Below are 21,918 nucleotides of genomic sequence, written 5' to 3' on the forward strand. Positions count from 1 at the left end.
TCGAGACAGGAGCCGAGCAGACGCCGCGCGATGGGGTTGCGGCCGGGGCCGGCCCTTTGACAGCCGCGCAAGAGGCAGAGGGACGGACGCGGACGCACGTAGGGAGGGCGGGCGGGAGGAAGGGGAGAGCGCGCGCGTGCGCGCAAGGTCGGACGGAAAGTAGCGCGAGCGGCCGCACCGAGAGCCAGGCGGGAAGGACCCCGGCCAGCCGGCCAGCGAGCGGCGGGCTCCCCCCACCGCCCCCCGGCAGCATCATGTTCGCCAAAGGCAAAGGCTCGGCGGTGCCCTCGGACGGACAGGCTCGCGAGAAGTAAGTACCGCGTGCGTGCGCCCGCCCGCCTGCCTCTCTCTCCCCCCCCCCCGGTTCCTCCGGGCGGCGGAATGGAGGCTCCGGCGGGAGGGGGGGACCGCCCTCCCCCGCTCCCCGCAGCCTTCCAGCCGCTCCATTGTCTGGCCCTCGCGCTTGCTGCTTCCACTTTTCTCCCGGAGGGCTTTGTTCCCCGCTTAGCGCCTCGGGTCCGAGCGTGAATGAAGCCCGGCTTCCCTGCCGCGAGCGTGCTGGGTCAGGCTCCGCCGTGCACTTTGTGTGAGGCATCCGGTGCCCGGAAGTCTCGAGTGCCGATAGAGGCCAATTAAAATCGTCCTTTTTTTTTTTTTTTTAGCCGACTATCCGGAGCGCCTCTGGATTTTGCACGTGCAAAGTTGCGTGCGGTCTTGAGGTTTCTTTTGTGTACCGAGAACGCATTTTGTGAGATGAGTTGGGACGTTTGAAGCAGACACTGTCTAGGGCAGAGTCAACTCCTCGGTTCCTGCCTTAGGCAGAGGAGGAAACGGGGCCTACATGTGAAATATACAATTTTGGGCTTGACTACCCCCATTCCCTTTCCTCCACCGGATTGTGGAAGTCATATGTTTGTTGACTGCCTGAATAGTTGGAAATGTGTGTGTTCATTTCTCTTTTCTTTTTACAGATTAGCTTTATACGTCTATGAGTACTTACTTCATGTAGGAGCACAGAAATCAGCACAGACTTTTTTATCAGAGGTGAAGTCGTCCCAGCTCCTAAATCTATTCTCAATTGCCATTTTATTACACTGGTACCTTTGTTTTCAGAGGCAAGTATCGTGGCCTCCATTTTGAATTTTTATCACCTTTTGCCATTTATTGCTGTTGTGTCTGAGAAGCTCTAAGCTGCTTGGGAAGCTTTATTTTCCTGCCTAATTTTTTTGCCTTCTCTTTTTCCTTGTAGATCCGATGGGAAAAAAATATAACATTAGGGGAGCCTCCTGGTTTTTTACATTCTTGGTGGTGGTAAGTGGTCAGATTCCTTTGAACTTTTTTTTCTGAGATCTGCAATAAGTTTTGGTGTGCTCTTAAGTTTGCATAAAAAAAAAAACAACACATTAGTTGCTAAAGTTAAGACCTTGGTGTGGAGGACTTTGTCATTAGCCTCAGCAGGCCTTTTCCATGCAATGATATTAGAGTTTCTGGATGTTCTAGTTTTCAGCTGACAGTATAGTTTTCCTGTGTCTTAAGTGTGTATAGGAGAAATAGAAAAAAAAATAATGGTAAACCAAACTGCTAATCTTCCTCTTGAGAGATTAGATCTTTTCCCCATCATATAAAGATAGAACTTTGTCTAGTTGATCTGAGCTGGTAAAAACAGCCAGGTTTTAATTTTCTTACAAATGACTTCCACAAACTCTTGTTTTGCAGTTACCTAAACTTTTCACTATCTGATAACTATTGTTCTATAATAGATACTGGATACTTGTGGCCCAGAGAAGCAACCAAGGAATGGCTCAGCTAGTGCTGGGCATTCTGCAGTGCCATGGTACCTTCTGATGGAACCTAGTGTGGTTGCCCTGCTTGTCCTTGTCCCTCAACCCAGTTACTTCACCAACAGCTCTTGGGCAGGTACCTGGCGCAGGCCCTGGTTCATTCTAAGGGCTGATGCAGTAAACTTGGGCCATGCACTGATGGCTTAATGCACGGCTTTCTAACACAAACAGAATGCCAGACCTCTGGGTGCTGATGCAGTAAACAATTTTATGCAAATAAGGTCTGCAGAAAACTTGAGTGCTGATTGGGGAGAGCACGCTGGATGCTTACACAGTTGTGTGCCGAGGGCAGCTATGTGCATGTCGGGTGCAGATATTCTATTCAATCTGCACATGTGCTGGGATGCTGTTCTGTGCGTAACGTGTTCGCAGAGCTGATTTATGCTAGTGCAGTCTTTGATTTCTGCTCAGATCCGTGCTCGGCACTTCTCCTGTTCGGTCTTTTAACCCAGGTCTTCATGGAGGCCTAGGAAAAAAAATTGTCGGGTACTGTTATGCTCACAGCAGCGAGAAGAAACGGGCCTTATCAGATGCTACTCTAGAAGAACCAACTAACCCTTCTACAACCTCCACAGACTTGGCATTCGAACCCCTGTGCTCAGTGTTTTAGGCTCTGGCACTTCTCTGATGGCCTCGTTATCATTGATTTGGTTACGCTGTGTGCTTGTGTCTGATACAAGGGGCTATGCACAGGGTCAGCTTCTCTGTGCCTACAAAATTGTGTGCTGTGCTTATCCTCATCCCAGTTCAACATCTGGAATAAGGGTTGGTGTACGGCATTGGCCCCTCAGTATGGCCACTAGATACCACTATTGTAAATGGCCTTTCCATTCCTTGGGCCGGTGCTCCATCTGCAGTTTGGCCAAATTGATGTCTCCTGCATGGTATTGCTCAGCTACCTTTTTTTTTTTTTTTTTACATATTATTTAAAGAAATGTATTTTAAACCATTGGTTACACGATTAAACCTCCAACCTTTTGCTACTGGAGGAACAAAATTCCACGCCTTAATAGTTTGGGAGGTGGGCCATTAAATCCAGATGATATTCCCAAAAGAATGAAGCCAAGTATTGAATGGATTTCAGGATACAGATGGCATGGTGTAACTGGATCTTGGCATGTGGGAGTGGGTAGGGATGAGGGAAATGTGTGTGTGGGGGGGGCATTAGGGCATATGTTTTCATTAGCTGATGAGGGGCCATAAAATCAAGGCATCTCATCTTCCGTGGTGGTGTTCAACTTTTGTGGTATATTCTTACCGTTTACTTTGTGGGATCTTTTGGAGAGATGGAATTGAGGATTGTATTTCACATTCTTGTAATATTACAAATTATGTGAAAGAATAAAAATGTTAAGACCGCTGTTTCATGCATATATTTATGATCTTTACAGTAAAAAGAATTTAAACAGGTTTATTTAAAATCGGTGTGTTACAAACTTTTCAAGCTGCTGGCACACACATCTCGGGGCTTTGGCTGGAGGGCGCCCAGAAATGCGCAAATGTCGACGCAGTGACATCGCATGCATGCGTGACATCATCAAGTTGATGTCTGCGCACGTGCGAATGTCCATCCAGCCGCGGCCCTGACCCTCCTATTACCGGGGGTGGGGGGGGCGCTGCAGGAGTAGAGGGTGAGGAAAAGGAGCAGAGATGATGGCTGACTGACTACAGGACGTGCCTCTCGCCATGAGAGGCACGTCCTGTAAGCAGTCGGGTCGGCACCTCTCTTCCTCGCCAGCATATCAGGGGGTGATGGGATAATCGTGCGCCTACAATTCAGCGCAAGACAGAAGCATGCTGCCAAAAGCCGCCAAAATCTTATTTTTTAAGAGCTCCGACGAGGGTGTGTTTGGGGGAACCCCCACTTTAATAAATAGATGTTTGCGCTGCGCGTTTGGGGGGGTGCAACCTCTCACATTATAGACAAAACTGAACTTTTCCTGAAAAAAATCATAAACTGTTCCGTTTTCTCTATAATGTGGGGGATTGCACCCCTCCCACACCCCCCCCAACAGCAGTTCGAACACTATGCATTAAAGCGAGGGGGGGTTCCCCCACACACCCCCTATTGGAGCTCTTAAAAAATACGTTTTTCGGCGGCGCGCTTCTGTCTTGCGCTGGATTGTCGGCCCGCTGGTGTCTGGCGCACCACTGACTATGAACCATCTCGGGGCACACTGTGCAATACACTGATTTAAACATTTCAATCAACAATCCAACAAACAGCAAATCGTTCCAGAACATGCACATTGCCATATAAATATATCCAGATAAAAGTAGGATCAACTATATTCTGTCATACCTAGATCCTCCTACTTCCCCACCCACTAAACCGGGGTTTTCAGGCTGATCTCTGCAGTGGCGTGGGCTCAACCCCCTCACCTTCAGCTCAGGCCCCTTCTGCTTTCATGGCTTGGGGGGGGGGGATGCTAAGCCCCCACCAGCTGAAGATGTGTTCTGCACTTATTCAGCACAGGTGGGACTCATGCAGGAGATGTCTTTGGCTGGCAGGGGTTCCAGAGGTGATCCGGGAAATTATAGCCTGGTGAGTCTGACATTGGTGCCAGGCAAAAAGGTAGAGACTATTATAAAGAACAAAATATACCCAAGAATGGATTAATGAGAGACAGCCAACATGGATTTAGTCAAGGGAAATCTTGCCTCGCCAATCTACTGCATTTCTTTGAAGGGGTGAGTGAACATGTGGATAAAGGTGGACCAACATTGTGTGTCTGGATTTGCAAGAGAAGCAGTTGACCAAGTACCCCATGAAAGACTTCTGAGGAAATTGAGAATCGTGGGATAGGGGGGTAATGTCCTATTATGGATTAAGAACTGGTCGAAAGACAGAAAACATGGTCAATATGCTCAATGGAGAAGGGTAAATAGTGGGGTTCTGCAAAAATACCCCTCTCAGAACTTATATATGCAAAAGTTCTGAGAGGGATATTTTTGCATGACTATTTTGTTCTCTCTCATTCCTGTATGTTTTTGTGGTAAATAGTGGGGTTCCCCAGGGTCTGTGTTGGGATCGCTGCTTTTTAACATAGTTATCAGTGATCTAGAGATGGGAATAACTAGTGAGATAATTAAAGTTGCTTGATGACCCAAAGTTGTTAAATTGGAAGAGGATTGTGGAAAAATTGCAAGAGGACCTTGGGAGACTGGGCATTAAAATGGCATATCATGTTTAATGTGAGCAAGTGCAAAGTGATGCATATGGGAAATAGGAGCTGAAACTATAGCTACGTGATGCAGGGTTCCACATTAGGAGTTGCTGCCCAGGAAAAGGATCTAGGTGTCATTGTTGAGGATATGTTGAAACCGCCAGCTCAGTGTGCGGCAAAAGCTAAGAAAGCAAATAGAATGTTAGGAATTATCAGGAAAGAAATGGAAAACATAGATGAAAATGCTATAATGGCCTTGTATCGTTCTATGGTAGGACCGCACCTTGAATACTGTGTGCAATTCTGGTTGCCATATCTCAAAAAAGATATGACTGAATTAGAAAAGGTACAGAGAAGGGCGATAAAAAAAGGGATGGGACGATTTCCCTAAAGGGAAAGACTAAAACGGCTAGTGCTCTTCAGTTTGGAGAAGAGGGGGCTCAGGGGTGATATGATAGAAGTCTATGAAATACTGAGTGGAGCGGAAAGGGTAGATGTGAATCACTTGTTTTACTCTTTCCAAAAATACTAGGACTAGGGGGGGGGGGGCACATGATGAAGGTACTAAGTACAGTGGTGCTTCACACAATGAACTTGGTTCCAGGAGCAAGTTTGTTATGCGAAAAGTTCGTTATGTGAAACGCGTTTTCCCATAACAATACATGTTAAAAAAAATAATATCGTTCTGTAGCATAAAATATGCTAAGATGACATAAAAAAAAGATAAATTTTTTGTTATTATTTTTATTTAGATACATCTAAAAACATAATTGTTTTTTAAAACAACACACATTTTTTAAATTTAAAGACAGGCTAAGTAGAGTCTAATTTTACAGTGAGAGAGGGCAGAGTCTCAGCGGCAAAAACTGGGACTTAACTGTTCATTTTTTTTTTTTTCTAGCATCGGGGAAGCAGCGAGAGTAGCTCCGCCCCCCCCAACGCATCAGCAGTAGGCGCCGGGCCCCTGCGAGCCGACGGTCCGCCACTGCACAGGGAGCCAGGCGGAGAGAGGGCAGTTAAGCGCAGTGCCTGCGCGGAAGGATGCAGCTCGGGCGACTTCGTTGTGTGAAACGAAGTTCGTTGTAGGAAGCAAGACATGAAGTTCGTTGTGCGCAGCGTTCGCTGTGCGAGGCGTTCGTTATGCGAGGCACCACTGTAGTAAATTTAAAATTAACCGTAGAAAATATTTCTTCACACAGTGGGTAATTATACTCTGGAATTCATTGCCCGAGAATGTGGTGAAATCGGTTAATTTAGCAGGGTTAAAAAAGGTTAGGATAATTCCTAAAAGAGTCCCAGGCTGTTATTGAGATGGCTTGGGGAAATCAGGGCTGTGGAGTCGGTAGATAAATGTTCCGACTCAGACTCCTCATTTTTTTGTACTTCAGACTCCGACTCCAGGTACCCGAAATTTCCTCTGACTCCGACTCCTCGACTCCGACTCCACAGCACTGGTTAATTTTCAGATCGTTAAAATGGAATGTCAAGTTGAGAGAAATGAGCATTTTCGACACCACCTTCTTTTTGCTTTAATCAAGGTTCTAAGGCCGCAGAAGCTGCTCGCAACATTTGTGCTGTGTATATAGTTGGTGATATAGCTGAAAGAATCACTGGTGATTGGCATGCCAAGTTCAAAATGGAGTCGGTAGATAAATGTTCCGTCTCCGACTCCTCAGTTTTTTGTACTTTAGACTCCGACTCCAGGTACTCGAAATTTCCTCCAACTCCGACTCCACAGCACTGGCTAATTTTCAGATCGTTAAAATGGAATGTCAAGTTGAGAGAAATGAGCATTTTCGACACCACCTTCTTTTTGCTTTTAATCAAGGTTCTAAGGCCGCAGAAGCTGCTCGCAACATTTGTGCTGTGTATATAGTTGGTGATATAGCTGAAAGAATCACTGGTGATTGGCATGCCAAGTTCAAAATGGAGTCGGTAGATAAATGTTCCGACTCCGACTCCTCAGTTTTTTGTACTTTAGACTCCGACTCCAGGTACCCGAAATTTCCTCCAACTCCGACTCCACAGCACTGGCTAATTTTCAGATCGTTAAAATGGAATGTCAAGTTGAGAGAAATGAGCATTTTCGACACCACCTTCTTTTTGCTTTTAATCAAGGTTCTAAGGCCGCAGAAGCTGCTCGCAACATTTGTGCTGTGTATATAGTGGGTGCTATAGCTGAAAGAATCGCTGGTGATTGGTATGCCAAGTTCAAAATGGAGTCGGTAGATAAATGTTCTGACTCCGACTCCTCAGTTTTTTGTACTTCTGACTCCAGGTACCCGAAATTTCCTCCGACTCCGACTCCACAGCCCTGGGGGAAATCCACTGCTTATTCCTAGGATAAGCTCCACAATATCTGTTTTACTCCTTGGGATTTTCCCAGGTACTTGTGACCTGGGTTGATCATTGTTGGAAACAGGATATTGGGCTTGATGGACCTTCGGTCTGTCCTAGTATATCAATTCTTATCCCCCCCTCTTTTACTAGGGTGCGCTAACCGATTAGCGCGCTCTAATCACTAACACGTCCATAGACTAATATGCACTCGTTGGTGTGCGGTAAATTGATTAGTGCACCTTAGTAAAAGAAGAGCCTAAGTTCTTAAAGGTGGTAATTTATTGTGGCAGCTGCTTTGTTCCCGGTAGCGCCTCGGGTCTGAGCGTGAATGAAGCCCGGCTTCCCTGCTGTGAGTGTTGCTGGATGGCTCTGCCGTGCACTTTGCGAGGCGTCCGGTGCCCGGAAGTCTCGAGTGCCGAATTTTGGGCCCCCTCGTTCCTCATTTCGGGAACCCCTAAAAAAAAAGGACTTCTGGCTGGACCCCATGTGCAAGCAGAGGCACTTCTATTCTCTGCTCAGGTGGGTCAGCCATCTTTTCCTTATATCTTCCTAGTGGCGGTAAATTGTAGTGGATCATAGGAAAATGCTCCTTTGGTAAGGGGGACGGTAGCATGGAATGTTGTTACTCTTTGGGTTTTTGCCAGGTACTAGTGATCTGGATTGACCACCATGTGGGCTTGATGAACCATTGAGCCGACCCAATAAGGCTATTCTTATGTTCTTTTTATTTGGATTTTAGGTTGCCCCTATGTTCTTTATCTTCCTAGCTCCTTTCCTATAACCCTTCATTGTAGCTCCTTTTCAACCTAACCCTGTAAACCGTGCCGAGCTCTACGCTTGTGGAGATGGCGCGGTATACAAACCTAAGGTTTAGTTTAGTTCTTAGTGATAGCAGACAGTGGAGTGGCTGTGGATTCCAGCATAAGCTGCCAACAGGTCCTGTGGGCATTTGACGAACTGTTGCAATATACATTAGCACACATGAACAGTAATTGGCTTGAGTGTGTTAACTTATCCTATCGGCATAACAACATGTGCAAATTTCTGTGATAGCTGCGCGCTCTGTCGGGGATGAGAATTTGTGGAGAATGAGCATGGACTGCACATTGTAAACTGGGTGAATCTCTTCGTGAAAAAGGCGGTTAATAAATCCCAATAAATAACACATGGTTAATACTGAACAGTGTCTTGACGAGGCACTGATTGCATCTGTGGTAATTGCGGAGGACGTGCTGGGCACACCCTACCAAAAGTTAGCACACAGCCTTTGTAATTATTATAGTCATGTTTGCTGTTGCACTATGTTTAGTGAAAAAAACTTTCTACAACCAAAAATAAAATCCTAACTAGTCCGTAGCAAAACCAAAAGGAAGAAAACCTTGGAACTGATGTTCGCGATGCCAAACGTTTATTGGGTTGATATGCAAATATAAAGATCCAAAATCCACATAGGCTTGAGATGTAAAGACCCAATACCACTGCCAGGGTAATAGCTAGATTGCACCGTTGTTCCCATGTTACACCTGTGCTGGCCAAATTTCACTGGTTGCCAGTTGTTTGGAGAATACAATTTAAGCTTCTAACCTTGGTATTCAAATCTGTATGAGATCTATTGCCCAAGGTGACTGCTTCTCTGCTGAAGACTTGTGTGCCTTCTCGTTCTTTGAGATCACAAGATGGAGCTTTTTTGCCTGTTCCCAATCTTTGTTCTGTTACCAATGTTGCAATTCGATCACGTATGTTCGAAGTAGCTGGACCTTTACTATGGAACTCAGTTTCAGATTCTGTCCATCTGACATCTGATTTTTTTTGGCATTTCGGAAAAGTTTGAAAACCTATTTTTTTCGACTTGCCTTTTCAAATCTAGTTACTTTGTAATCTTGTAATTGCTTGGCTTTCTATTTTAAGGCATATGTGCAAGTTGTTTCTTGTATGCTGTTATTTTAACAATGTATGTTCTGTTTTATTACGTATGTAATGCTTTGTTTTAATTACGTATGTATCATTGTTATCTGCATAGATGGTTGATATGCGGGATACAAATGGCGTAAATAAATAAAACACGGGACACATTTCAACTTAACCATACTTAAAATACACTGGAGGATGTTTTTGAAAAACTAGGCACCGGATCGAAGCAAACCCTAGCGGATGCAAAAGGTCAATGGGGATGTCTCGTTGACCCTTTGCATCCGCTAGGGTTTGCTTTGATCCAGTGCCTAGTTTTTCAAAAACATCCTCCAGTGTATTTTATTTCCATCCACACTTGATCATGATAACCCCATACCTTAGGACCCTTGAGAAAGATGGTTAAGTTGAAACGTGGCCTGTGTTGGGTCCCTACTTCTCAAACCTATGTGGAATTTGTTTTTTTATATTTACACTAGTCTTTTAGCCCGTTACATTAACGGGTGCTAGAATATATGTCTGTCTGTCTTTCTTTCTTTCTGTCTCTTTCTCTCTGTCTTTCTCTCTCCCTGGCCCCCTTTCTTTGTCTGTCTTTCTGTGTCTTTCCCTGCCCCTGTGCAGCAGCAGCATTTCCCCCCACCACCCCTTCTCTTCCCGCGGTCTGGCCTTCTTCCTTTTTCTTCACCCCCCTGTCCATCAGCACCTCTTTCCTGCTCCAGCAGTAGGCCTCCCTTCCTTTTTCTTCCCCCCCACCCCTCCTCCTTCTTATCCCTATGATACACTTACCTTGCTCTGCCCCTGATCAGAGGTTCCCCCTTCCGCCGACAGCTGCCTCAAGGCCCACCCAGTTCCACTCACTGGGAAAGTTCCCTCTGCCGCATCCCATACAGTAAAGTGCATAACTTCTCATCCAAGCTTTTTATTGTGTCATCAGCAAACTCAACTCGGGGAGGTCTTTCCCCGTCAGATACAACTACATTACTTTCTTCATAGCCATCATTTAGGTCTTTTGGTGAAGCAGAATCTGCAGCAAAGTAACTATCACAGCTCTGCATTTGTGTCTGCTGGTTTTCTTGTACTGTAGATTCCTAAGGGGGAGCTACTTGAGTTTGTGCCTGCACAGGCACAGTGACATGTAGAGGTTGCAGTGGGGTAGCTATCACCTGTGGAAGCTGGGCTTGGTAAGGTGTGGATGGATAGGTGGTGGGTTGTGAAGGCAAAAATTGCTGGCTTGCCGGATTTTGTTGCATAAGATCTTGCTGAAGCAGATGATCACTATCCTCCTTGCACTCCGGGTCCCTTAGTCCCTTGCCGCCTCCCACTTCCCGCGGTCCTGACAAACCTCTCGCCTCTAGCAGCAGCTGCAGCACTCTAAACACGCTGCTTCGCGGCTTTCTACTGCCCTGATTTGCTCTGCCGCGTCCCTGATGACATCATCAGACACGCGGCAAAGCAAATCAGGGCAGTAGAAGGGAGGGGCGGCAAGGGACTAAGGGTAGCGACCAGACCGCGTGAAGGGAGGGTCGGACGGGAGTTCGGGTGCGCCGGGGGGAGAAGGGTGCGACGACGACGATCTGCCTTAGGAAACACATCCGCACAGCCAGCGACCGCTGTCTTTCCGCCTCTGCCGGCGGGGACCGCCTGGGCCTGGGTGCGGCGAGGAAGGGGGGTCTTGCGTGGCCGGGCCCGGCCGAATCCCGGACTTGTTCTCCTTCCCCTAAGTCCCGGCCCCTCACTCCGCACCATCTAGCGCATGCGCACTCGTGCCGCCACATCGCGACGGATCAGGGAACACGTGGCGCGAGTGCTCATGCGCGCATAGCGTTTTATTATTATAGATATCAACCCAATAAACTTTGGCATCACGAACTGCAGTTTTCTTCCTTTTAGTTTTTGGTAAAAACTTTCTACAGCATTTTTTATTTTTTTTCTGTGAAGATTTACAGCAATAGACTTTGTAGGTTGGTGCACTTGGTGAGTGGTCAATTTGCCCATGATTTGCATAATGTTAAGATCTTTCCTGGGGTTCATAGACAACCCCGCGAAAGACAAAGGCGCGCGCCGCAGAAAATTACAGTTTTTAGGGGCTCCGATGGGGGGTTTTGTTGGGGAGCCCCCCCAATTACTTAATAGACATTGCGCCTGCGTTGTGGGGGGTTTGGGGTGTTGTAACCCTCCACATTTTACTGTAAACTTAACTTTTTCTCTAAAAACAGGGAAAAAGTGAAGTTTTCAGTAAAATGTGGGGGGTTACAACCCCCCACAATGCGGCGCGATCTCTATTAAGTAAAGTGGGGGGTTCTCCCCCACGCCCCCCCCCCCGTCGTAGCCTTAAAAACTGTAATTTTCTGCGGCGCGTGCCTCTGCGCTGCGCTCAATTGTCTGTGCGCGCCTTTGTCCTGGCGCGCTTTTGACCTGACACCCTTTCCTGGGCCTGATTTTGTTCATAGGGTCTAGCAGTGTGGAAGGATATTGTATGAGTAACACTTGGTGGAGTGAATAATGGAGAACATGCAACACATTCATAACAATTAACATGCAACAATATGATCAAAACAAAATATCATTTAGGTTGGGTTTTTTGTAGTAAAATATTTTATATGTTTTAGTTTTGCTTGTGATTTTCCTCCATAATAAGAACAGTGAAGTCCCCCTAACCGCATGTGTTTCAGTACTGTGGATGTATCCCCCAACCCCCACCCTCAGGAATATTTGAAAATGATCTATATTCTTCAGAGACAGTTTTAAACATCTTTTAGGGCCTGTGGTGTCAGGTTCCAGCCCCCCTCCCCCCATCAGGTTTAGAGATTTATTTTGTTTTTCTTTTATAAAATCTTATGTTTATTTAAATAGAGCTAACCGGTTTTACTTGGGATGTGCTTTGTATTTTGTCTATTCGAATCGATCAATGGTTTGATTATTACTGAAACATTTCATTTCTGGACGGTTTACTTTGACTGATTCAGGGGTGAGACAGGCATATGAGATCAATTTGCACGGATGACATTGTCCTGGATAAGTGATGTACTAAAAACCCACCTACTCTTACAACTACGTCTTATATTTTGTAATAAGAAGGTATTCAGAATAAGGACCGATTTCTCTCCCCCTCCCCCCCCCCTTGGTCCACAAAGCAGCAAATGATATGAATGTGTCCAAAAATAAGGTGAATCATAAATTCTGACATCGTAATATCTCTTTCATGTGCTGTCCTATATTCTGTTCATAAATATGTATGAATATGTAGCAAAAAAAAATATTGCAGTTGTCCAAACAGAGAAAATCAAATAGAATCTTGAAGGACTTCATATAGATGTGTCATACAGGGCTCCTTTTACAAAACTGTGCTATCAGTTCCCTCTTGGTAAACATGATGAAAGCCCGTAGGAATTGAAAGGGCTTTGTCATATTTGTGGCGCAGGAATCGCTAGTGTGGCTTTGTAAAAGGAGCCCCATAGTCCAGTAGAATATTAGTTGGTACTCTTCACAGTTTATAGTGGTTTCGAGATTAAGCATTTCATTATTCCCAGTGGTCCTACCGCATCTTGGTTCTGGGTCATGAGGTGGAATTTTTCGATCAGGGTTTTAATGCTGCCCGGTGGCTTATTGTTTATGTGGCCCTGCTTGTAGCTAAAAGGGGTGTTCTTCGGAAGTGGATTGATGCGGAACCCCCGGACTTGGTGGGCTGGAAGAGAGCGCTTAGGGAAGTGGACCTTTGGGAGCTGCGGAGGGAGGGGCCCTATCAGCTGTATAGGTCTTTTTGGGAGCAGGTGACTGCTGCTGTTTCTCTGTGAGGCAGTTTTGTTTCCTTCATTTCTTTCTTCTTTCCTCCTTTTTTTTCTCTTTCTCCTCTTTTTCCTGTCGCTGAAGGGGGGATGGGAAGGGTGTCTGTTTTGTTTGGTTTGGGGGGGGTTTACATTGGGGAAAACCACATGGGGAGTAAACTGTACACTTGTGATGCTTTCTGCAGGCCTTCCATGGCTGTTCTGTGTGTCCTAGGTCCTGCTTGGGTACTGGCTGGTTTATTGCTCGGGGGGGGGGGGGGGGGGAGAGAAAAATTGCCTCTGTTTTGCTCAGCTTGTATTCTTGTTATTGTTCCTTTTACCCTTTCCCCATTTGTGCATTGGGTTATGGGCTGTATTGGGGCTGTTCCTTTTTCCTGGATACTGTTTGGATGTATGGATCTTGTCTATTCGTTTGCTTCTCAATAAAAAAAAGTTTCACCCCCACCCAAAAAAAAAAAAAATTCGTTATTGCAATTGTGATTTTGTAGGTCACTAAGGGCTCCATTTGCGAAGCCGCGATAAGAGGTTTAACGCGCGTAATAGCGCATGCTAAACGGCCGGCCGCTACCGCCTCCTCTTGAGCAGGTGGTAGTTTTTCGGCTAGGGCGGGGGTTATCAAGTGATGAAAAGTCCCATGCGATAAAACCGCTAACGCTAAGTCTAATATTCTGCTGGACTGTGTGATTTATATGAAAGTTCTTCAAGATTGCATTTATCTGTTAATATTCTCTTTTTGGACAATTACAACTATATATATATATTGTGTGAAAAAAAAATATATATTAGTTGTAATTGTCCAAACAGACATATATTCCCCTGCACCTTCGTATATATAATGTTTGATTGCACATAATATAGTACAGCACACTTAGAGATATGAGGTAAGGAGCAAATTTAGGATTAGCCTTATTTTTGGGCACTTTTCATATTTGTTGCTTTGTTTACCAAGAGAAATCAGTTCTTATGCTGAATACCTTCTCACTGCAAAATATTACCGTATATACTTGAATATAAGATAATCTGAATACTGTATAAGTCGAGATACCCTTTTTCCCAAAAAAAAAGGAGGAAAAAAAAAAAAAAAAAAAAAAAAAAAAAAAAGGTTGACTCGAATATAAGCCGGTGTGTGTGTGTTTAATATTCATGTGCCCTGCACTGCCAGGATCTGCTCCCAGTCGCCCTCACTCCCTGCCTTGCCAAGCTCTCCACTCTGTCTCATCTCCCTCCCCGCCAAGCTCTGCACCCTGTCTCACCTCCCTGCCCTGTGCTCCATCTTCCTCTACTGAGCCTGCCATATGACCTGGTGGTTCAGTTGTAGGCTGGGATAGGAGGGGTATCTCTCCTGTCTCCTGTCCCAGCCGATTCTGGAAAATTTTTTGCCCCCCCCCCCAATACCTTTTTGAAGCCGCGGTGTACCAGGCAGGAGCGAGCTTTCTGCACTCCTGCCCCGCACTGAGCACTTCCCTGAATGACTGCCTCGAGTTCTTGCGGCCCAGCAATGTACCGGGCAGGAGCAAGCTTTTTGCGCTCCTGCCTGGTTCTGAGCTGCTCCCTGAATGCCTGCCGCCAGTTCTCCCTTTCAGCGAGCGGCTCAGCGCCGGGTAGGAACGCAAACAGCTCACTCCTGCCCGTTACACCGCTGGACTGCAAGAAATCGCAGCAGTCATTCATAGAGGCTCAGCGTGGGGCAGGAATGCAGAAAGCTCACTTTTGCCCGGTACACCGCTGGACCACTAGGGATTCAAAAAGGTGCACAGAGGGAGGTAAAAAATAAATTGTCAAGAGTCAGCTGGAACAGGAGACGGGAGGGATCCCTCCTGTCCCGGCCCACCAGGTCATATGGCGTAGACCTGTAACAAGTCTGGGAGGGGGGCAGGTGGGTGCTGACCCGAATATAAGACGAGACCCCCCATTTTTGAGTCATTTTTTTGCCCCAAAGTCTCGTTATATTTGAGTATATATGGTATATAGATATAGTTTCAAGAACAGGCAGGTTTTTAGAACAGTGTGTGTTTACCTCCCCTAAATATGGGGTCTTTTTATTAAGGCGCGCTAAAGATTAGCACGTGTTAAATGCTAAGGCATCCATTATATTCTTTGGGCGCCTTAGCATTTAGCGCACCTTAATAAAAGCGCCCCTATATTTTTGTTTTTTTGGTATTTGCTTGTGTATCTTTAAAAATCAAACAAGATGCTTTCCTTTCTTATCAGGAGTTTCCCAGAGAGAGCTAGTGGGATGGGGGCATTGCTTTGCTTTCCATCAACTTAAACATTATTTTGGCCCCCTTGCTGTTGAATCAGTCACCTTTTCGGTGGTTTGTAAGCTTCGAAAGTTCTTTGATGTGGACCCGGATCGTCCTTCTATTGCTGGGATCCATAGGTCCACCCTTGAATTTTTCGTCTTTTCGAGCTACAGTGGTGCCTCACACAACGAACTTAATCCGTTCCAGGAGCAAGTTTGTTATGTGAAACGTTCGTTGTGTGAAACGCGTTTTCCCATAAGAATACATTTAAAACACAATAATTCGTTCTGCAGCCCTGTTTTCCCATAAGAATACATTTAAAACACAATAATTCGTTCTGCAGCCCTACATTTCCCTCCCTCCACCTCACCTTGTATGCGGAGTCTGCCGGCCCTCTCCCTCACCCAGCCGCACGCTTCCAGAAAGCTGTGCACGCGCAGCTGCTGGAGTTGGTCAATGTTCTACTCTCCTGCAACTTCCGGTTTCCGGTTGCGTCAGAGGAGAAGATTGAGCAACAGAGCATGCGCGCGTGCGCTGCTCCCTGAAAGCGTGCGGCTGGCCGAGAAAGAGGGCCGGAGAACTCGGCATCCAGGGTAAGGTGGAGGGGAGATGATGGAACAGTATTTCATGGTACAGTATTACTATTTGTTAAAAAGGAAATAATCTTTTGATGTTTTCTGGATTTTTTTTTCGTTAGCTTAAACATGGCTTAACTTGCTGTAAATGGGTCAGGTCTCGTAAGATAGGACCAGAGAATTGGGTCTGGGTAAAACCAGGATTTGCAGGATCTCCAGGATCCTCATGGACTTGTATTGAGATCCTGGTAATATTGCAGGATTTCACGAATTTTCCAGGACCCTGGTCCACCTTAACAGCAGACCTCCTCTTTTTTTGATTGCCACAGCTGCTGCTCTGCATTTACTGGAGTCCCCTACACGCCGTCTTCTCCTTCTCTGCATGGGTGCTGCTGTTCCCGGCTTCGGCGAGAGTAGTTCCGCCCCCCCCCCCCCGGGCCCCTCGGGCGACTTCGTTGTGTGAAACGAAGTTCGTTGTGGGGAGCACGACAAAAAGTTCGTTGTGCGCAGCGTTCGCTGTGCGAGGCGTCCGTTATGCGAGGCACCACTGTACTTGGAAACAGGCTCTCTGCAAGCTTGGGATATTGGGGCCAGTTTGCATGGTATTCCTCGCCTTGTTTACAACACCTCTCTCCACGAATGCCGTTATCACTTCCTTAATCAGGCTTATATCACTCCTGTGTAGCTCCATCGTATGGGTTTTTGGATAGCGATGTTTGTGCTAAGTGTTCTTTGAAAAGCACCAATTATATTCATGTTTTTTGGACCTGCCCAGTGGCACATGATTTTTGGAAAAGAGTTTGTGCATATATACGTCGTGTGTTGGGGCGGGTGATACCTTGCGATCCCATTCTTTTTTTTGTTGGGTTTTTCAGAGACTTTTATTCTCTCAGAGTGGGGTACCCTCGCTTGGATTCGAAAAGTGTGTCTCTTGGGCTGTAAAATTATTCTGCAGGTATGGACCATTTCCTCTGACCCTTCTTATTGGGCTTGGCGAGCTCATATTGCTAGACTGATTGCTTGGGAAGTGCAAGATGCACACCATACATTAACTATCTGGGATCCATATTTGCAGTCCTTGCTCCAGAGAGCTCATAGTCATCTTTTGAACACGTTAGGGGATGCGTCCCTCTAGGGCTGCCCAGGTCTCTCTTTCTTTCTCTCTTTCTAGGGGTTGGAGGAGCTGCTGTACAGTGAAAGATTAGAGAAACTGGGCCTCTTCTCCCTTGAACAGAGGAGATTGAGAGGGGACATGATCGAAACATTCAAGGTACTAAAGGGAATAGACTTAGTAGATAAGGACATGCTGTTCACCCTCTCCAAGGTAGGGAGAACGAGAGGGCACTCTCTAAAATTGAAAGGGGATAGATTCCGTACGAACATAAGGAAGTTCTTCACCCAGAGAGTGGTAGAAAACTGGAACACTCTTCCGGAATCTGGCATAGGAGAAAACACCCTCCAGGGATTCAAGACAAAGTTAGACAAGTTCCTGCTGAACAAGAACGTTCGCTGGTAGGCCTAGTCTCAGGGCGCTGGTCTTTGACCAGAGGGCCGCCACGTGAGCGGACTGCTGGGCACGAAGGACCACTGGTCTGACCCAGCAGCGGCAATTCTTATGTTCTTATGGATCTCTTGATTTTGGTGTCACTTGTCGCTGCCTTTGGTATCCCATGCACTAGTGTTTTTGGATCGATGGAGACCCCCACCTGGACTAAGTTTTTCTGTTGGTCCTGTGTTCCCAGACTTGAGATGGGAGGGAGGAAGAGATTGTAACTCTTTGTTTGGTTTGCCCTTTTCTATTGTGTATTTTGTAATGTTCAGGGTTTTCTTGTTGGCTAATATAAAAGATTTAATTCTAAAAAAACAAACAAACCCCCTTCCCCAAAACCACAATAACAAATCGGAATGTAGATGTTCTTTTACTAGCAGTGTTTGATTTATCTTTTTAATGTATAGAAATGTGTCTGGGGTTGGATCTTGCATGTATATGATTTTAGGCATTTTTTTTTTTTTTTTTAATTGCTCTTTCCCTCTACTTTCCATCCCTCAAGTTTGAATCAGAAAATCAGGTGAAAACGGCTGGGTTAATTTTAGGTCCAAAGTCTTTGTAATGGTTTAGAAATGAAACTACTGGTTGGATGAGGTGCTGTGTGACTTGCCGAGCTTCTCTAGCGTATACAGTAAAACCTTAGATTGCAAGTAACTTGGTTTGCAAGTGTTTTGCAAGACAAGCAAAACATTGTATTCAATTTTAACTTGATATACAAGCAATGTCTTGCAATACAAGTACATATAGTATACACACATCACAACTGAGCCGATGGTTCTTGTCTCTCTGACGCTGCAAGAGTGTAGTGACTGTTTTAAACAAGCAAAGTCTTGCAATATGAGTACACACAGTATACCTGCATCACATCATCACAACTGAACCGATGGTTCTCTCTCTGACACTGCAGGAGTGTAGTGACTGTTCTAGACGAGCGAGGTCTTACAATTCAAGTACATACTGTATACACAAAGTTTTCTTGTTTCTGATCGCTTCCTTCACCTCTACAGTGAGCCACGCCAGTTCTTTGTTTCTCTTGGATTCTTTGTTGATACGTGGTATATGTAGATTTTGCACCTCGGTGACTGTGTCCTTAAAAAGGGACCAAGCTTGCTCTAGCGTTTTTACAGTGCTTATCCTCTTCTTAATCTTCTTCCCCATCATGAGCCTCATCCCTTCATAATTTCCCTTTCGGAAATTCAGCGCCGTGGCCATCGTTCTGGACCGATGTTTCTCCCCTGCGTCCAGGTCGAAGTGGATCATATTGTGATCGCTGCTTCCCAGCGTCCCTTCTACTTCAAAGCTTGTGCCGATCCTCGTGGTCCATTCAGAATTAAGTCCAGAATTGCATGACCTCTTGTATTTTCCTTGACAAATTGTTCCAGGAAGCAATCACCTACAGCATCTAGGAACTTGGTCTCCCTAGCGCAGCCGGAGGAGCCTAGGTTCCAGTCTGTCCCTGGAGAGTTGAAGTCATCCATGATAACTGCGTTGCTTCCCTTGCAGTTGCGTTTAATTTCGTCTGTCATTTCTCCATCAATTTCTTTGGACTGCCCTGTAAAATCACCTACTGTATCTCTGATAGTCTCTATTTATCATAACTCAGTCTTTGTACTGCTCGCCTCCCAAATACGTCTTGTCCATATTTGTTCTGCCTTTGCTGTGTGTGTACTCCTGTAACCTATTCCGGGCTCTTTTGGGAGGGTGAGCTAAACAAGTGAATGAATAAATAAATAAAGAATTAATTATCAAGATCAAATAAAGAATTAATTATCAAGATCAAGTATGCATATGTGGAGTCTTATCATACCTTTATATTATGAGTTTATCTTTGTGGGTCAGACTGAATGGACCGTACAGGTCCTTATCTGCTGCAATATATTCGGGACCCTGGAGTGTTTGGAAGATAAATTTACTTTTTATATCTTTTGAGACTGGAGTTTTGAAGAAATATTTTTGCAAAGAACTTATTATATATGTGTGTGTTTGTGATTGGGTGTGTGTGCAATGATTGGGTGGTGAGATTTGTCTTTGGTGAATACTTCCTGAAGAGGTCTCCGGGTCTCTTGAGCATTATTAATATTTTCTGTATCCGTCTGGAATCAGGTTTTAGCAGTAAAGTAAAATTTCCCAGTATCTGTTTCCCAGCTATTTGTTGAAGGTGGTTTTCCCCGTTGTAATGTTTTGACTTAGTATGGTATTGGTACCATAAGAGTGGCCCCTATTCCAGCCTTCCTTCTCACCCTCGCACCCCTTTCCGCAGTGCAGAGAACTGGTAAATTTTGGTAGGTTGATACCTCTTTTTGTCCAATTTAAAAAAAAACAAAAAATAAACAAACCCAAAAAAAGGCTACTCTAGACTTGACATACTGAAGCAATATGATTGTGATTCTATTGAATGAAGACATGCACAAGTCTTGATTAAACTGATCAAGAATGATTATCTGCTTTTGCAGAAATTTGAGTTGCCCAGTGTGCTCCCTTTCTGTTATTGATCCCGAGTTAAATATTGGTTATATGCTTTTTATTTTGGGGATGGAGCTGAATGATGATAAATGCCTTCTGTGACGTGACTTGTGGCTTTAGCGACTGGATTTTTTTAAATTTTTTTTTTTTTTTGGGGGGGGATTCTGGATTAGTTGATTGATTCTACCTGCACTATTGTAGGTTTGCCGTTTGATACCAAAATAACTTAACAATTAGTAACCTGACCCTTCCTTTTCCTCTTTTTTTTTAATGCAGTGTGTTTTGGGATCTTTACTGTGCAGCCCCAGAAAGGCGAGATACCTGTGAGCATTCGAGTGAAGCTAAAGCCTTCCATGATTACGTGAGTAGCCAGTTTTTAATCCTTGCAATAATTATAGGGTTGATTAGCTCTGACTTGTTCTGTACATACACCAAATGCAAACAGCAAGCCAACTGGCAAAGGACATTTTCTTTTCAATTTTTTTTGGCAGGGGGGGGGGTGCATGTAGAATGTGTTGCTTATGCTCTGACTTGGTGGAAGAGTAGATCTCTTTATAAGTGTGTTTTGTTTTTTTTTGTTTTTTGTATAGTATTTACTCTAGATTTTTACCAATGATTTAAAGCCCCTCTAATTTCAGATTGTTGGTGAAATTGGTTACATTATAGTAAAGGTTTAGGGAAAGCAAGGCTGGTGGTGAATCGGTGAAGATTTATAAAGAAGGGGAGGTCTTTGATTTCTTATGTTTTCAGATGTGAATTCAGTAATCGCTTATTTATTCAGCTTTGTCTTTTGTTCTAAAATGTTGCGTTTTCATCAAATGCTCCCTTTGCAGCCCCTCTCCTCTGGTTCTTTTAAACCTGGCCTCTCGTCTATCCCTGTGTCATTCGCTATTTCATGGAACTGCCTCTGATCAAGGGCTGGTTTAAAATGTGCTGAGAGCAGTCCTAGAGAGTGACTTTATATCTTCTGTGTCTGATGGCAGCCATTGATGTGATTAAGCTGTTTCACCTGGGACAAACGAGCACTTGATATGTGTGTACGTACAATGAGCTCTTATTGTTTGCTAGTAGGCAAGGTTTTTTGTTTTTTGTTAAAAGTATCTTTGCTAAATTCTTGCTCTCCGCGACCCCCCCCCCCCTCACTCCACTGCCTTCCATAGTAATGTTTTGTAAAGTCTGCCTGTCTGGAAAATGCAAAGTGTGTAGCAACTGGAATGTATAGCTTTGGAAAATCGCAGTAAGATTTAAGGCTCTTTTTTTATTTATGAGGGAGGTATTTTCTCTGGAACATGCAGGTGGGATCATCTCTTGCTGCTCTTTATCCTCCCCTTCCCTTAAGTCGCGGATGTGTACAGTACTTTGAATCCAAATACAAACGTTAGTAACACTGGAATCCATTGTGCAGCTGGCTTGTTCCCGTGTTGGGAATATCTTAAGACTTCCTGGTTGGGGATAATTTAAGGTTAACTGGGCTTCTACTTTCTAGGCTAGCTTCTGGCACCTTTGTACCGCTCTACCTGGCTTTCTCCCTCTCTGTAGGATGGGCAGCATCACATCCTTTTGTTCAGCATGGTGGCCCTGATGTTCAAAAAGCTTTCTGTGCATGCAGTGCTGGTTAAAAGCCAGTCTTATATTTCAAGGAAGCTCAGCCTCCGATGCTCAAAAGGTTTCTTTGGGACTTTTACTAATCCCAAGAACACTATGCAAGTGCATTACAACGAGCTTATTAATATTAAAATGAGCACGCCATGTAATGCTCAAAAGGGAACACCCATCTTTTTATGAGCAAAATTTTCTGACAGATCTGGAGCTCCCGGTAGCTGTTTGTGCGTGTCCTGTGCCTGTATCCCCAGCACACACAAAACATGCACAATAGCTGCACCCATTGTAGGGCTCCCAAAAAAAAGCAGCTATCACGGCTCTGGTGAGTCCTTCTGGCTCAGCTGATTGTGGTTCAGGAACCGCGATCAGCTGAGCAGAGTTAGAGCAGTGGCTACCGGCATGAGGAAGGAGCAGTGATATCAGCTTGCAGGAACTACTGGGCTTG

At 45.1% G+C, this 21,918-nt stretch overlaps 1 protein-coding gene across 2 annotated transcripts in view; it reads left to right on the forward strand.

Annotated features, from left to right (window-relative positions):
- Positions 1–254: 254 nt before the first annotated feature.
- The window catches only part of SSBP3 (single stranded DNA binding protein 3), a 300,528-nt gene continuing 278,864 nt past the window's right edge, over positions 255–21,918 (forward strand). For both annotated transcript variants that reach the window (XM_033916155.1, XM_033916156.1), the window contains exons 1-4: positions 255–310; positions 972–1,044; positions 1,250–1,311; positions 20,148–20,232. In XM_033916155.1, coding sequence (XP_033772046.1) covers positions 255–310; positions 972–1,044; positions 1,250–1,311; positions 20,148–20,232 — 276 coding nt within the window. The remainder of the gene's footprint in view (positions 311–971; positions 1,045–1,249; positions 1,312–20,147; positions 20,233–21,918) is intronic.

Source organism: Geotrypetes seraphini, chromosome 12 (genome assembly GCF_902459505.1).
Source record: "Geotrypetes seraphini chromosome 12, aGeoSer1.1, whole genome shotgun sequence".
Classification (NCBI taxonomy): Eukaryota; Metazoa; Chordata; class Amphibia; order Gymnophiona; family Dermophiidae; genus Geotrypetes; species Geotrypetes seraphini.